Below are 15,218 nucleotides of genomic sequence, written 5' to 3' on the forward strand. Positions count from 1 at the left end.
TAGCAGGGGAGGCTTGCTGGATGCCAGTGACAAGGAACACATCTGAAAAGCTATTGATGGGAAAGGATTGTGCCATACTAAATTCCACAATGAACATAAGAGCACAAGGACACAAGGGAAGCTGCAAGAACACATGCAAACCATGATCATGAATAACACAGCAACTGAGTCATATAAGCATTATACATTTGGGTATTTCAGCAATAAAGGTTCTTGCAAACAAAAAGACATATCAAAGTTTATAGTTTTTACTAAAATAAAGGCTTTTGAAGTTAAACTAATAGATCACTACTTTGCAAGTGTGAGTTATGGCTTAATGGAGATAGAAAGACCACAAATTATATATGTGGTATATCAAGGAGTTGCTAGGAGTGAGGACAACAAATGATGTATGTCTGATGGATTTAGGGGTGCTTTGCTTGTCAGCAAACAAGAAATAAACAGTCACTGTCTAGAAATCAGTAAGCTAAAGTTATTTTGATGTTCCCCTGATCAAATATGGATAAATTAAAAATCAAGTGTGAAACTGAAAATAATAAAAGCTAAAAACAGTTAAATCAGTGGGTTTTCTGGAAATAACCCTAGCCAACTCATTTTGAGGCAGTGACTACTTATTTCTGGACAAAATATGATGCTTTCTCAAGTCATGATCAGCAGAAATTAATGAGCTGAATGAATGAGCTAAATCTAACCAAACCTTACCAAACCTCGCTCTCAGATGTAAATGCTAATGTAATTTCAATATCCTCTAATATCCTTTAGTGACCTGCAGTGTCTTCTGTATTTCAGAAATTCTCATAATTGTGCAACTTAACTTAAAGCATGAGTAAACTTAACTTAAAATAAATTTAACCTGCCCCAAGCTGTTACTGATACACTGCTCCCCCAGCAGGGCCTGTTATTACTTCTTATGACCAAACAAAATGTTTTTCAAATGAACAATGGTGCCTGCTGCATTCCGGAAATTCTCATAGCAAATCAGCTAAAAACATGAGCAAACTTAACCTTCTAACTCAAATGTTTTAGCTACTTCATGTTACCTCTCTATTTTTGACAACTTCTCATAATTGTGCAACTTGATTAAAAACATGAGTAAACTTAACCTCCTGGTGCACTACACTAGACTGGAACCACATGCACTGGTTTGGTCCACTGACCATTACATCCCCATTGCTGAAGACTTCTCATATTTGTGAAAGTCATTTAAAAAGCATGAGTAAACCAAACCTACCCAAAGCCACTACCGGTACACTAGACTAGATTAGACTAGACACACACTGGTCTGGGTTGGTGTGTCTTAATCACCTCCACATCCCCATCAGTGAAAACTTGCCACAGTTGTGCTGCTTGACTAAAACCATGAGTAAACTTAACTTACCCTAAGCCACTACTGGTGCACTGGACTAGACAAAACAAGTAAACCTCTCTCTCTCTCTCTCTCTCACACACACACACACACACACACACACACACACACACACACACACACACACACACACACACACACACACACACACACACACTGGTCTGGTTCACTCAAATGACCTAATCACCTTACCTTATAATCACTTCTTATAATTGTGCACCTCAACTCAAAACAGGAGTAGTAAACTCAACCTTCCCCAGGCCACTAATGCTACACTTAACTAAACTAGACTAGACTAGACAAGACAGCCTCACATACTGATCATTTGCTCAAATGTTTCAATTACCTCCACATTCCTACTGCTGAAAACTCTGCTGCCAACAAACTGCATCACATGATATGCCCATAGAGCAGGAAGGTGTTATAGTGTTTCTTACTTCAGCATATAGGCAACATGGATCCCATCAGGGCTCACACATGTGAGAGATCACATTCTATACAACTTAAGGTGGCCATACTGTACTACTAATGGACTGTATTCTGAAATACTTCTGCAGCACACCTCCAGTACATTCAAAAGGCTATAGTTGAATTTAAAAGGGTTTTTAAGGATGTAAGGCAAAATTAATGAAATTTCTACATTATTACCATGACAAATATTCTTGAGAACTCAGCTAATCATCTTTGTGGCTCCTGAAAATAGTTTTGGTGAGAAAGCAGTGTTTCAGAATGCAGTGGTGTTCTTCCTTACCTTCCAAGGTTGACATGTATTCTTATTCTATTTTATTAATTTATTTACTGATTTATTGATTTACTACTCTTCAAACACTTGCATATGACTTTTTTTATCTTATTATTTCATCCACACAATTCAGACAATAACAATAATAAGGAATCTTAATAATGTGGTTGTACTGTACTGATGCTAACAGCAGCAAGATGTTCAATCATATTGTGGCAAAATATTCATATAAAAAAAAAAAAAAAGTGTAACTTACTGGTACCCTAATATGTTCTTAAAAAGGGTGGTATATGAGTGGAAGACAAATTTACAAATGGAAATGATAGGTGAAAATAGGCAGATAAGTTTTATACATAGACTGCCATGTGTAGGCTTGAAGGTTTCTTGCAGCTTCCCTTATGTTTTTATGTACATGATTGTATAACATTTGACTCCAGAGAAACACATTAGCAAAATTACAGGAGAAACTTATAATTTGTTGAGAAGAATAAGGCTGGCTTTAGCATATATGGATGAAAAGGTAATCAGGAAGATGATTATATCACTGATTAGATCTAAAATGGAGTATGCAGCTGTAGTATGGTCCCACTACAAGAAAAAAAATATGAGAAAGTTGGAGAGAGTTTACAGAGCAACAACAAAGATGGTACCAGGTATCATGGACTTGTTATATAAGAGAGATTGGGGAGGTTACACCTGTCAACATTGGAAAAAAAAGGAGAGAATGGGGAAATCTGATGGCAATATATATAAAGCATATGAGAAAGTGGAGGAGGTGAACCAGAGTGATTTGATGGTTGAGGATATATGAGATACAAGAGGACATGGAAAGGGACTGAAAAAGAATGTTTGTAGAAGAGATATAAAAAAAATATAGTTTCCAATATAGAAGTATTGATGAATAAAACAGTCTGGAAAAGGAGATAATAAATGTAAGAAGCATACATGGATTCAAGGATAAGTTAGATATTAAAAGATATGGAGATGAGATAGCACAAACATAGCTCTTTTTCCACAAAGCACAATTAGGTGAATACAACTGTGCAGGTAAATATACACACACACACACACACACACACACACACACACACACACACACACACACACACACACACACACACACACACACACACACAAATAAGGGAAGTGCAAGAAGCCATCAGGCCTACATTTTTTTTTTTTTTTTAAGTAAGAAAGTCACTGGCCAAGGGCAACAAAAAACATTAAGAAAAAAAAGGCCCACTTGGGTGCCAGTTTCCAAAATGATTGCCAAACAGAAAAGTCAAGTGACAGAGGATAAGTGGCTTATTGACAGCCCCTATGTGACACATACCCGAACTATTTCCTCATTCACAAATTTATCTGTTCTTTTAAAGCTCCTTAATGAGTCAGCATTAACAACCTGATTACAGAGTCTATTCCATTGGTCTACCACTTCTATATGGGAACCAATCCTTTCCTGTCTTTTTTTCAAATCTATTTGGGAACCAATTCTTTCCTATCTTTTTAAAATCTAATTTTATCAAGCTTGAACCCATTATTTCTCATCCTGAGGATTTTGCTTACACACACACACACACACACAAACACACACACACACACACACACACACACACACACACACACACACACACACACACACACACACCACAAATGGAGAAAGAAGAGAGACAAACAAGGGGGCATGGGAAGAAAATAAAGAAGAGTAGATGTTCAAACGACATCAAGAAATGCAACTTCCCGTATAGAACTATCAAAATCAGGAATGATTTGAAGGAAGTGGTAGTTGCGGCAAACAGTGTACACATGTTTAAAGAGAAAATGGATAAATATGGTTATGAAGACAGGACAAAATGAGCTTTGGCTCATGCCCTGTACAATATAACTGGGTAAATACAACTAGGTGAACACACACACACACACACACACACACACACACACACACACACACACACACACACACACACAGCTACTCACCAAGGATATACTTAGAGCCCAGGCGGTGTAGGGTGCGGAACTGGTGGTATGTGTAGAGGAGAGCTGAGCAGCGCAGCACTGTCATTACCACCACGTCCAGCCCCTGGTACTCCTGTCAAGGTATTGCCTCAGAGTTAGTGGTGGTGGTGGTGGTGGTGGTGGTAGAAAAACAGGAAGAGGAGGAGGAAGAAAATAATTACGATAATAATGATATTTGCGAAGTAAGTACACAGTATATGAAATGGTAAAATCTGAAAAAAAAAAAAAAAAAAAAAATATATATATATATATATATATATATATATATATATATATATATATATATATATATATATATATATATATATATATATATATATATATATATATATATATATATATATATATATATATATATATATATATATATATATATATATATATATATATATATATATATATGTTTGGTATTTATTTATCTTATACAATAAATCATACTATCTGTCTGTCAGTGTGTTCGCTTTTCATGGAAAAACCATTGAACTGATTGTGATGAAATTTGGTAGGGGGGGTCCCCCTTGATCTGGGGAGTGACATAGGCTGTCTTAACTACTTCCAATCCAAAACCATTAGATTATTCAGACAAATCTGTCACTGTAACCCAATTCTTGAAGGTGGTGCCCATTCAGGAGAAACATTCTTAATGACTACTGACAGAGGACATGTACAACAATAAAAAGACACATATTTTAGGTTCATTATAAAGTAAACTTTGTCTGATTAATAGCTTTGCCAAACAAATGGCTGACTACCCTATAGGGTGATAAACTGTGCTTTGGAGAGCCAAATTCAATCCAGGCAACTTCAGGTAATTCTGCTAGTCTATCTATATACCAAGCTAGCAATCCCACACAGGGTGGGACCAGACAAGACAGAACACACGCACGCACGCATGCATGCACACACACACACACACACACACACACACACACACACACACACACACACCTTAATAAATTTTATGGAAAAATTAACTGGAAAGAGCTATTTAAAGGTAAATGGAAGGAACTATTTGAAGGTAAAGTAGTGCAAGAAAAATATGAGATATTTTTTAACAAGTATAGAGAGGGGGTGCAATAGTTTGTGCCAAATTATAAAGTGAAAATTGGGAAGCATGAATGCCAAATGTATAGAACCAAAAATAAAAAAAAAGCAAAAGGACAGAGCATGGAAGAAAGGGGACAACTGGAGGGAAATACTAGAGAAGAATACAGAAAGGCAAGAAATGAATATGGTATAATAATAAGAGAAGAAGCAAGAAATTTTGAAAGTGACAGAAAATGCAAGGAAGAACCCAACAGAAAATGCAAGGAAGAACCCAAACTCTTCTACAGATATGTAAATGGGAAAATGAAACACAGGGAAAGCATAAACAAGTTAGGAAGGGAAAGCAGAATTTATGAAGTACTGAGGAGATGAGTGATCTAATGAATGAGTTTTCAATGTGTTTACAAAGAAACCAATTTTGCGGCACCACAAAAAGGTATCACAGAATAAGTAATACAGGAGATACACAAGTAAAGAGACAAAAAAAAAATCAAGAAACTACTTGAAGAGCTGGATGTTAGAAAAGCTATGGGACCTGATCAAGTAAATGGATGGATATAAAAAAAAATGCAAAGAACAAATGGAGGAACCCATATGGGATATAATCAACAGCTCAATGAAAGAAGGAAAAGTACCAAAGGGATGGAAAAGAGCTAACTTAGTGCCAATATACAAAGGGGAAAATAAAATGAAGCCATTAAATTATAGACCAGTGTCACTAACAAGTATTGTAAGCAAGCTTAGTGAAATAATAATTAAAGGTAGATGGGTGCAATATGTAGAAGATGAAAAGATAATTAAAGAAAAGCAATTTTGGATTGAGGGAAGGGAGATCCTGTGTCACAAATTTAGTGAGCTTTTATACAAGAGCAACAGATGGGGTGCAAAAAATGGGCAGATGGTTTCATGCAGTATACCTGGATCTCAAAAAAAAGCATTTGATAAAGTTCCCCACAAAAGCCTTATGTGGAAGTTAGAGGATGGAAGAGGACTAAAGGGGGCAACACTGAGATGGATAGATGATTAATTATTTACAAGGGAGGAAAATGAGAACAGTAATTAGACACTAATTCAAGTTGTGTGCAAAGTGACAAGTGGGATACTGCAAGATCTGTACTGGCACCTATTATGTTTCAAATATTTGTAAATGATATGACAGAGGATCTAAATAGTCATATAAACCCGTTCACTGATGGTGGAAAAATAATGAAAATAATAAGGATGAAAATCACTGGAACAAGTTGCAAAAGGATGTTGACAAGATACATGCATGGAACCAAAGATGGAAAGTAGAATTTAATGCCAGAAAATGGCACATGCTGGAAAAAGGAAAAGTAAAAAGAGACCTTCATGGAATTACAAAATGGGAGGAGAAATAATAATGAAAAGTAATGAAGAAAAAGATCTGGGAGTAATGATTCACCTGAAAGGCACATAAACAAGATATTCGGCTCTACATGCAGCTTTTTAACAAACATCTGGGTGGCGTTTAACATTATGGATAAAGAAATGATGAAAAAAATTATAACAAACATGATATGTCCTAAACTGGAATACACAGCAGTAGTTTGGGCTCCACACACACAAAAAAGATACTGTATACAGAAACCGGAAAGAATACAGAGGATAGTGACAAAGATAGTACCAGAATTGAAAGACTTAAGCTATGAAGACTTGAAGAGATGGGATTACTAACACTACAGGAGAGAAAAGAAACAGGAGACCTGATAACAATGTACAAATTAGTAAACAATATAGAAAGAGTAAACAGAAATGAATTGGTACCACAGATAGAGGAGGGAGAAAGATGTACATGGAGGCATAGGAAGAAAATAAAGAAGAGTGGATGTTTGAGTGACATCAAGAAATACAGCTTCCTATATTGAACTACTGAAATCTGGAATAATTTGAAGGAAGAGGTGGTTGCAGCAAACTGTGTACACATGCTTAAAGAGAAACCGGATAAATATGGATATGGAGTGATAACAAAATAAACTTTGGCTCATGCCCTGTATAATACAACTAGGTAAGTACAACACACACACATCATTCACACTCTTAATCCGGTTGGCCCCTGGTAGAGAGGTGCTAATTATCATTGAATTAAAAATTACCTTTGTACTATTTAGGGAATGAACATAAACAGCAACAGGACATGAGGTTTAATAAATAGTTCTTATGTATATAATAGTATCACATCTAACTTTAAATGACTTGTTACATAATGACTGCTGTGATACCAAGAACCATATTCAGAAACACTTCTGGCAATATCTCAACTACTTTCAAAAAGCTCTACAGTGTACTAGGTAATTCTGCTTCTTCTAGTACTGTATAGAGGTGGTGGCCAAGGAGGCATGATTGCAGGGAACTGCTGCTGTATATTAACATAATAAAACTGTACAATATAAATAAAGTGAGTCGCCAGGAGCCACTCATCCAACTCTGAGGCTAGCTGGATGAGGACTACCCAGTGGTTCCTGGGCTGACTCAGGTCACAGCAGGTGTTGGTGTCTGGAGATAAAGGGAGGCTGAACTCACTCCCATGTGATTAGCCAAGGCTTGCATCAGGTTCCAGGGGACTGGAGAATGGAATGCAGGGGCGGATGAAGCATTCCACAACGTTGCTTGGCCACCCTTCTCGTGGTGTCCTCACAGCAAACAAATTATATGGGGTGATGCAACCACACTAAAGCACATGATTTATATCATAAAGAAGTGCTTATCTGTGTAAGACACATGATGTTTGCACTATAGCCTCACTATAGGCTCACAGAACAATGACATCAGAAGAGTGAGTACACACTGACGAATCACAAAATTCACATAGCAGTGATGTCAGAAGAGAAAGCACAGTGGCCAGTCATAAAACTCATATAGCTGTGATGTCAGCACAACGAATCATGGGCCAAGAAAACACTAGGACAACACTAGAGGACTAAAAACAAGAGAACAGTGCATTTCTGTTAAATAAATTACAAAATAACAATACACTGCATAAGTAACACACAAGATGGTGATAAAAACTTCAAGTGTGATGGGTCATGGCAGATTATGCATTGGAAGCCATGCATGAGCAGGAAAGACCACACGGACAGGAAACAGGAAACAAGGTGAACATGTCAGGAACAGGTCACACGGTCAGTAGGGACAACACAACTTGCAGAAGACCGATAGGTGAGAAGTTTTTAAGTCTTGAAGCGACAAGAACACGGCTTAAAAATCAGTCAAGATGAATCAATAATGGCTTGTAAAGTCCAGACTTGAAACAGGGGTGGCATCAGTGACGGCTTGAAGTTGTACAGAAACAGGCTGGAGGGACAAGCTTGGCAAAAGCTTGAAAGAGGCCCTAAAAGAAGCTGAAGAAAGCACCAATGACGTGTAGTAGCACAGCAGTTTGCGTTGGTGACAGTTTAGCAGGTAACCTGGAGGCGATAAAGATAGCTGGAGTAACTGGCAATGAGCAGGGCACATTGGAGGACTGGCAGGGTTGCCTCCTTCCACAGTAGCCACCATTTTTATGTACTAGAAAATATATAAGTTTCTTTTACTATTGTGTAGAGGTGGTGGCCGAGAAAACTTAATTGTGGAGAACTGCTGCCACATGTTAATATAATAAAATTGTACAATATAAATAAAGTGAGTCACCAGGGACAGCTTGTCCAGCTCCAAGACTGGCTGGACGAGGACTACCCAGTGGTCCCTGGGCCAATTCAGGTCACGGCAGGGGCTGGCGTCTGGAGACAAAGGAAGGCTGACCTCACTCCCACATGGTTGGCTGTGGCTGGCATCAGTTCCCAGGGAACCAGAGAATGGAATGCAGGTGCAGGCAAAGCATTCCACCACAACAGTATATGAAGTGACACACATTTTTTTGGATGTTTTTAAAGTTGCAGTGGCAGACAAACACTTTGCAGAACCTGGCTAATTATCTTTGTGGTCTTTGAAAATAGTTATTGTTAGGGTAAATATTTACAATATTATCTCACTCCTCAGAATTATTGGTATGATAGGCCTACTAACATTAAACGTGGCCACTATGGTGAACTACGAGCACGGGAAGGAGGATGGGGTTGTTCTCAAATACTCCAGCCCCGTGGATGAAGTCGGGGGCAGGATGGGAAAGGGGGAGTTTAATAATATGGCCATTAGGCTCTGGGATGCACCTCTGATTTCAACGTGGATTTGTGATTTAACTATAAGGGGGAGCTGTTTAGAACTTTTACAGACCAAAGATTCTGCTAATGCATAATGGTGGAATTCAGCAACATGTCCCAGTGTGTCCAGGTTGCCTCACCATGCGCAATGCTTGCAAGATTCGATTGTACCCCAAATAAGGGTACACACACCTTATTTGTGTTCAGAAACCAGTTAAACCTGTGAGGTGAAAGTGGCACTAAGTGTGGATGCAGTGGAATTTAGAGTGCTATTTTTTTGCAATCTCACTATGAATCAGTCGTAACATTATGTGTGTGTGTGTGTGTGTGTGTGTGTGTGTGTGTGTGTGTGTGTGTGTGTGTGTGTGTGTGTGTGTATGTATGTATGTGTATATATATATATATATATATATATATATATATATATATATATATATATATATATATATATATATATATATATATATATATATATATATATATATATATATATATAATTCCATGTACAGTATGTCCCACGTGGTTGAGTAAAATGCTATTTTTATTTTCTTTCTGCTGCGTACTTCATCTCTGGAGAATATCAACACCTCACTCACCCTCGTCAAGTGCCCCTTTAGAAAACACCTGTACAACACATTCTTTCCTTTCTTACTTTATCATTGGCTAAAATAAGGAGGCCTATGATTGCCCAAATTACTCCATTTCTTGTCATCTGATTGGCTATCTTTCCAGTTCCACTGTTGATCAGCTTCCTTCTGAACTCGAGTAAGTACATCCACATAAATAGACTGAATTGTATATTTAGAGTTAGTCAGAGTCAGAGTTCAGAAAGACAGAGTCAGTCATTCGGGGGACGAGTCATATACAGGAGTCAGTCGAGTGAGAAACCATTAAATCACTCTCAACCCTCAACGTGTGTACTGTGTAATATCAACATCTTAAGAATGTGATCAGTGTTTATGCGTCTTCCTTTATTTGCACATATCTAAACCACTTACCCATGAGAATCCACGCTACCATCTACATCAGAGGACCTCAACAGTAAGAAGGTAATCAAGACTGTGTTACCATCATCTTACATCTTTTTCAGAGTTGGTTTCCTCTACCTATGTATGTAGCAAGCAGTGGTTCACAACCACCGACTTACACCAGGTATCGAATCACTGTACAGGGGCTATACTGCAAGGAAATCCGCCCGAAAGCTTCTGACCTGGCCCAGAATTCGAACCCGGCCCCTCCCGATTATGACTGATGACTCCGGCGCAATACCCACTGCACCACCAAACCGTGTGTACGAGTATGTGTGTGTTATGAGTCCGGCGCGCTACCCACTGCGCCACCAAACCGATTTTTATTTATTTATTTATTTTTTTTAATGTGAGAGGGACACCAGCCAAGGGCAACAAAAATCTAATGGAAAAAAAAAGTCCAATGAGATGCCGGTCCCGAATAGGGTCCAAAGTGGTGGTCAAAAATTGAAGGATAAGTGTCTTGAAACCTCCCTCTTGAAGGAGTTCAAGTCATAGGAAGGTGGAAATACAGAAGCAGAAAGGGAGTTCCAGAGTTTACCAGAGAAGGTGATGAATGATTGGGAATACTGGTTAACTCTTACATTAGAGAGGTGGACAGAATAGGGGTGAGAGAAAGAAGAAAGTATTGTGCAGCGAGGCCGTGGGAGGAGAGGAGGCATGTAGTTAACAAGATCAGAAGAGCAGTTAGCATGAAAATTGCGGCAGTGTGTGTGTGTGTGTGTGTGTGTGTGTGTGATCAGGTGTGTAGTAAAATCACAGCAAATGATACATGTATACTATCATTACTGTGTGTGCGTGTGTATGTGTGTGTGCAACAAAATCACCGCCTCTGATGCATGTGTGTGTGTGTGTGTGTGTGTGCTTCGGTGTCTAACAGGAAGGCCGCCGAGGGAACTGAAATGTGCCAGTGCAGGAATAGTTTAGGGTTCCCACCCCTGCAGCCAGCAGGTAAAGGTAGGGATGGGTGGGGAGGGCCTCCAAGCCCCCCGAGAGGCCGCATGGGCCCCAGGGACCGGCTGACCCCCTCCCCTCGGTGGGCCTGCCTGCCAGAGAAGTAGCATAGATGAGCGTTATCGCGATAATTTATCTGTAAAAGATATCGGATTATTGGTTTGACGATAATTATTTTTTTCCGCGTTATCGATTAATCGATATCGCCGATACTTTTGGTTCAAAACTAGCTATAATCGACAATTATAATTTTAGTTTTTGGAACATACACATGTTGAAGCTTTAAACCTTCAAAATCAAGTATAGTTATTTTATTTAAAACGGTACTTTTCATTAGTGAAAAGACAGGGTAAATATTGAATTTAATTTTTTTTTCCTAAGATTTTTCTAAGTTCTCTATGATAAATATAAAAATAAAGATGTGGATATATCTTTTTTTTTTTTTTACTTAAAATATCACTATCGTTATCGCTAGTACTGGAATTTTGGAATTATCAATTTATCGGTCATCAGGCGATAAACTTAGCGTCGGTTGTAGATTATCGCCGATAAAGTTATCGTTATCGATTTATTGGTTATCGTGATATTTTTTTTTCATTATCGCGCCCAGCTGTAAGAAGTAGCACTACTATACTGTGGTTATATTTCTTTACAGATCTTATGAGCCGTTTGTGTTTCATGCATGACATAACTTGTGACACGCATGACCAAGTTACCATTCACTGTCGAGTATGACTCTCTCTCTCTCTCTCTCTCTCTCTCTCTCTCTCTCTCTCTCTCTCTCTCTCTCTCTCTCTGAAAGGGACGGGCAATTATTACATATTGTAAGTAAAGGTTCAGTTCATGGAAAGAAAGAAAGTAGTTTCTGGAAGGATGGGAAAATGATGGAGGCCTTGATAATAAGTGGTGGGGGAAGGAGGGAGGGATGGAAGGGATGGAAGGGAGGGAAGAAAGAAAAGAATGGGTGGACGTGGGGATAAACTGGGGGAAGGATGGGTGGTTGTGAAGGGACAGGCTGGGGAAGGATGGGTGGGCATAGGGACAGGCTAGGAAAGGATGGGTGGGCATGGGGACAGACTAGGAAAGGATGAGTGGGCGTGAAGGGACAGAATAGGAAAAGGATGGATGAGCGTGAACGGAAAAGCTAGGGGAAAAATGGGTGAGCGTGAAGGGACAGGCTGGTGAAGAATGGATGGGTATGAAGAGATAAGCTAGGAAAGGATTGGTAGGCGTGAAGGGAGACTAGGGGAAGAATGGGTGAGCGTGGAGAGAGACTGAGGAAAGGATGGGTGTGCGTGAGATGGGCGTGATGACACAGGGTTGGGGGAAGGGTGGGGATGGGGACAGGCTGGGGAGGGACATAGAGATGAGGGACAGAAGTGATGACAGTGCTGGGGTTGTAAAGGACAGTAGTGATGGTTTTGGGTGCGAGGGACAGGAGTGAGGGGTGGGAGTGAGAGGGACTGGAGTGAGGGTTGGGGGACAGGAGTGAGGGGGTGGGGGAAGTGAGGAACAGGAGTGAGGGGTGGAAGGAGTGAGAGACCTGACGGTGCGTACCTGAGGTGTGCGTGGCTGGCCGGGCATCTTATACCAGTCGGCGAAGGAAATCATAGCAATAGTGGAGGTGATGACGGAGAAGATCACTTCCCACGGGTGGCCTGCACATAGCGCCCCGTGCGCCCAGAAGGTGCGCCACGTCACGCCGCCCCCTGTCAAGAGAACACTTGTGATTCGTGGTGGTGGTACAAAAAGTAAGGCTAAGATGGTTTGGTCATCTGATGAAAAGAAATGAACAGAAGCATGTTGCAAAAGAAGTCATGGAAATGAAAGTGAGGGGAACGAGAAGATGAAGAGAAAGGATCAGACGAAATGACTGTAAACGAGGATATGAGGGACAAAGGAAATTGAATGTCTCAAAATCATAGGTGGACGTTATCGCGATAATTGATCGCGATAACGACATCGGGTTATCGGTTATCTGGTAACTTTTCCCGCATTATCGATTCATCGGTATCGCCGATACTTTTAGTTCCAAACTAGCGATAACTGATATCTTTTTTTTTTTTTTATGTAGGAAGGACACTGGTCAAGGGCAACAAAAAATCCAATAAAAAAATGCCCACTGAAATGCCAGTCCCATAAAAAGGGTCAAAACAGTAGTCAAAAATTGATATCTAATAGTTTTTGGAACATGAGCATGTTGAAGTTTTAAACTTTCAAAATCAAATGTAGTTATTTTACTTAAAATAGTATTTTTCATTAGTGAAGAGACAGGATAAACATTGAATTTGATTTCTTCTATTTTTTTTATCTATTTTTTTTTTATTTTCTAAGATACAGATGAAAGATTTGGATTTATCGATTTATCGGTTATCAGTTGAAAAATTTATCGCTAGTTATCGATTACCGGTTATCGCCGATAAGGATATCGTTATCGATTTATCAGTTATCGAGATAAATATTTTCGTTATCGCGCCCAGCTATGCTCTAGAAACATGGACAAGGCTCATTAGAAACAGCGAACCCGAATAGGGATTCAGCTGGGAAGAAATACTATTGCTACGGCACTAAGAAAACAGAAGAGAGAAGTTGGAAAGAACAGAGGCGAGGATGTTGAGGTGTATAATGGATGCAGCAATCAAAGAACATCTCAGGAATGAAATGAGGAGGAGAGGAATGGATTACGGAAGTGATTAAAAAAAATAAAACATTAGATGGTTTAGCCAAGTAGTAAGAAAAGAAGACCAGAAACCGATTGCAAGACCCTGGAGAAAACTAGTCGAGGGAAAAAGATCGCGGGGAAAACAAAGAGTGAGATGGAGGGATGGAATTGCAGTACAACTGCAAAAGATGGGAGTTACAGAGGAAGATGTAAGGGACAAACAACCGAAAGAGACTCCCCTGACTATAGGGAAACGGCGAAAGGAGAAGTTGTACTAATACGAATACACGCCAGATTACATAAATTTATGGATGAAGATGATAGGTGGAAGTATGTAGATATGTTTCGAGCAAGGACTACCACGTACAGGCCATGCGGCTCCTTGCAGCTTCCCTCATGTTCCTATGTTCATTAGTGGTACTACCACGGAGTTTACTGCTACTACTACCACCATCCCCACTACAACCATCGTCACCATTACGAGTACACTTATACAACCATTAAAGTTGGACACCATATATATATATATATATATATATATATATATATATATATATATATATATATATATATATATATATATATATATATATATATATATATATATATATATATATATATATATATATATATATATATATATATATATATATATATATATATATATATATATATATATATATATATATATATATATATATATATATATATATATATATATATATATATATATATATATATATATATATGACACTGAATCATACAGGTTTTTCCAGTATAACGTAAAAATAAATAAATGACAGTCGCAAAAGACATGTCTGGGGCGAAGGGTGTAGGGATGCAGCTGTGCAGCAGGCGAGGTATCAAGTCTGATTGGGTGTGGAAGTGGATTCCACACCTGTGTCCGTATTCTGAAACGCTTTGCTCTCTCATCACGATTATTTTCAAGGGCTACAGGGATGACTAGCCGGGTTCTCAAGAGTTTTTCTCCTGTTGATGATGTAAAAATCGTATTTATCTATCACAAGAACATCCCATACCAGCGAGAAAAAAAAAAAAAAAAAACGCGTATCTTCAATTAGTTTTTTTTTTTTTTTTTAGCAGTGGAAGTGCGGTGCAGAAGTGTTTCGGAATACAGTCGTTGGTCAATAAATAGCTACAACAACTGATCCCCAGACAAAAGTATTCACCCATTAAAACAATTACTTTACCAGGCGCCCTATAGCTACGGATCGGGCAAGTGTGT

The 15,218-nt window shown here is 38.8% G+C and overlaps 1 protein-coding gene across 3 annotated transcripts in view; it reads right to left on the reverse strand.

The window, feature by feature from the left end:
* The window catches only part of LOC135110184 (3-hydroxy-3-methylglutaryl-coenzyme A reductase-like), a 154,675-nt gene that overhangs the window by 67,825 nt on the left and 71,632 nt on the right, over positions 1-15,218 (reverse strand). For all 3 annotated transcript variants that reach the window (XM_064022210.1, XM_064022209.1, XM_064022211.1), the window contains 2 exons: positions 12,868-13,019; positions 4,086-4,197 (listed from right to left, as the gene is read on the reverse strand). In XM_064022210.1, the coding sequence (XP_063878280.1) occupies positions 4,086-4,197; positions 12,868-13,019 (264 nt within the window). The remainder of the gene's footprint in view (positions 1-4,085; positions 4,198-12,867; positions 13,020-15,218) is intronic.

This window comes from Scylla paramamosain, chromosome 20 (genome assembly GCF_035594125.1).
Source record: "Scylla paramamosain isolate STU-SP2022 chromosome 20, ASM3559412v1, whole genome shotgun sequence".
NCBI lineage: Eukaryota > Metazoa > Arthropoda > Malacostraca > Decapoda > Portunidae > Scylla > Scylla paramamosain.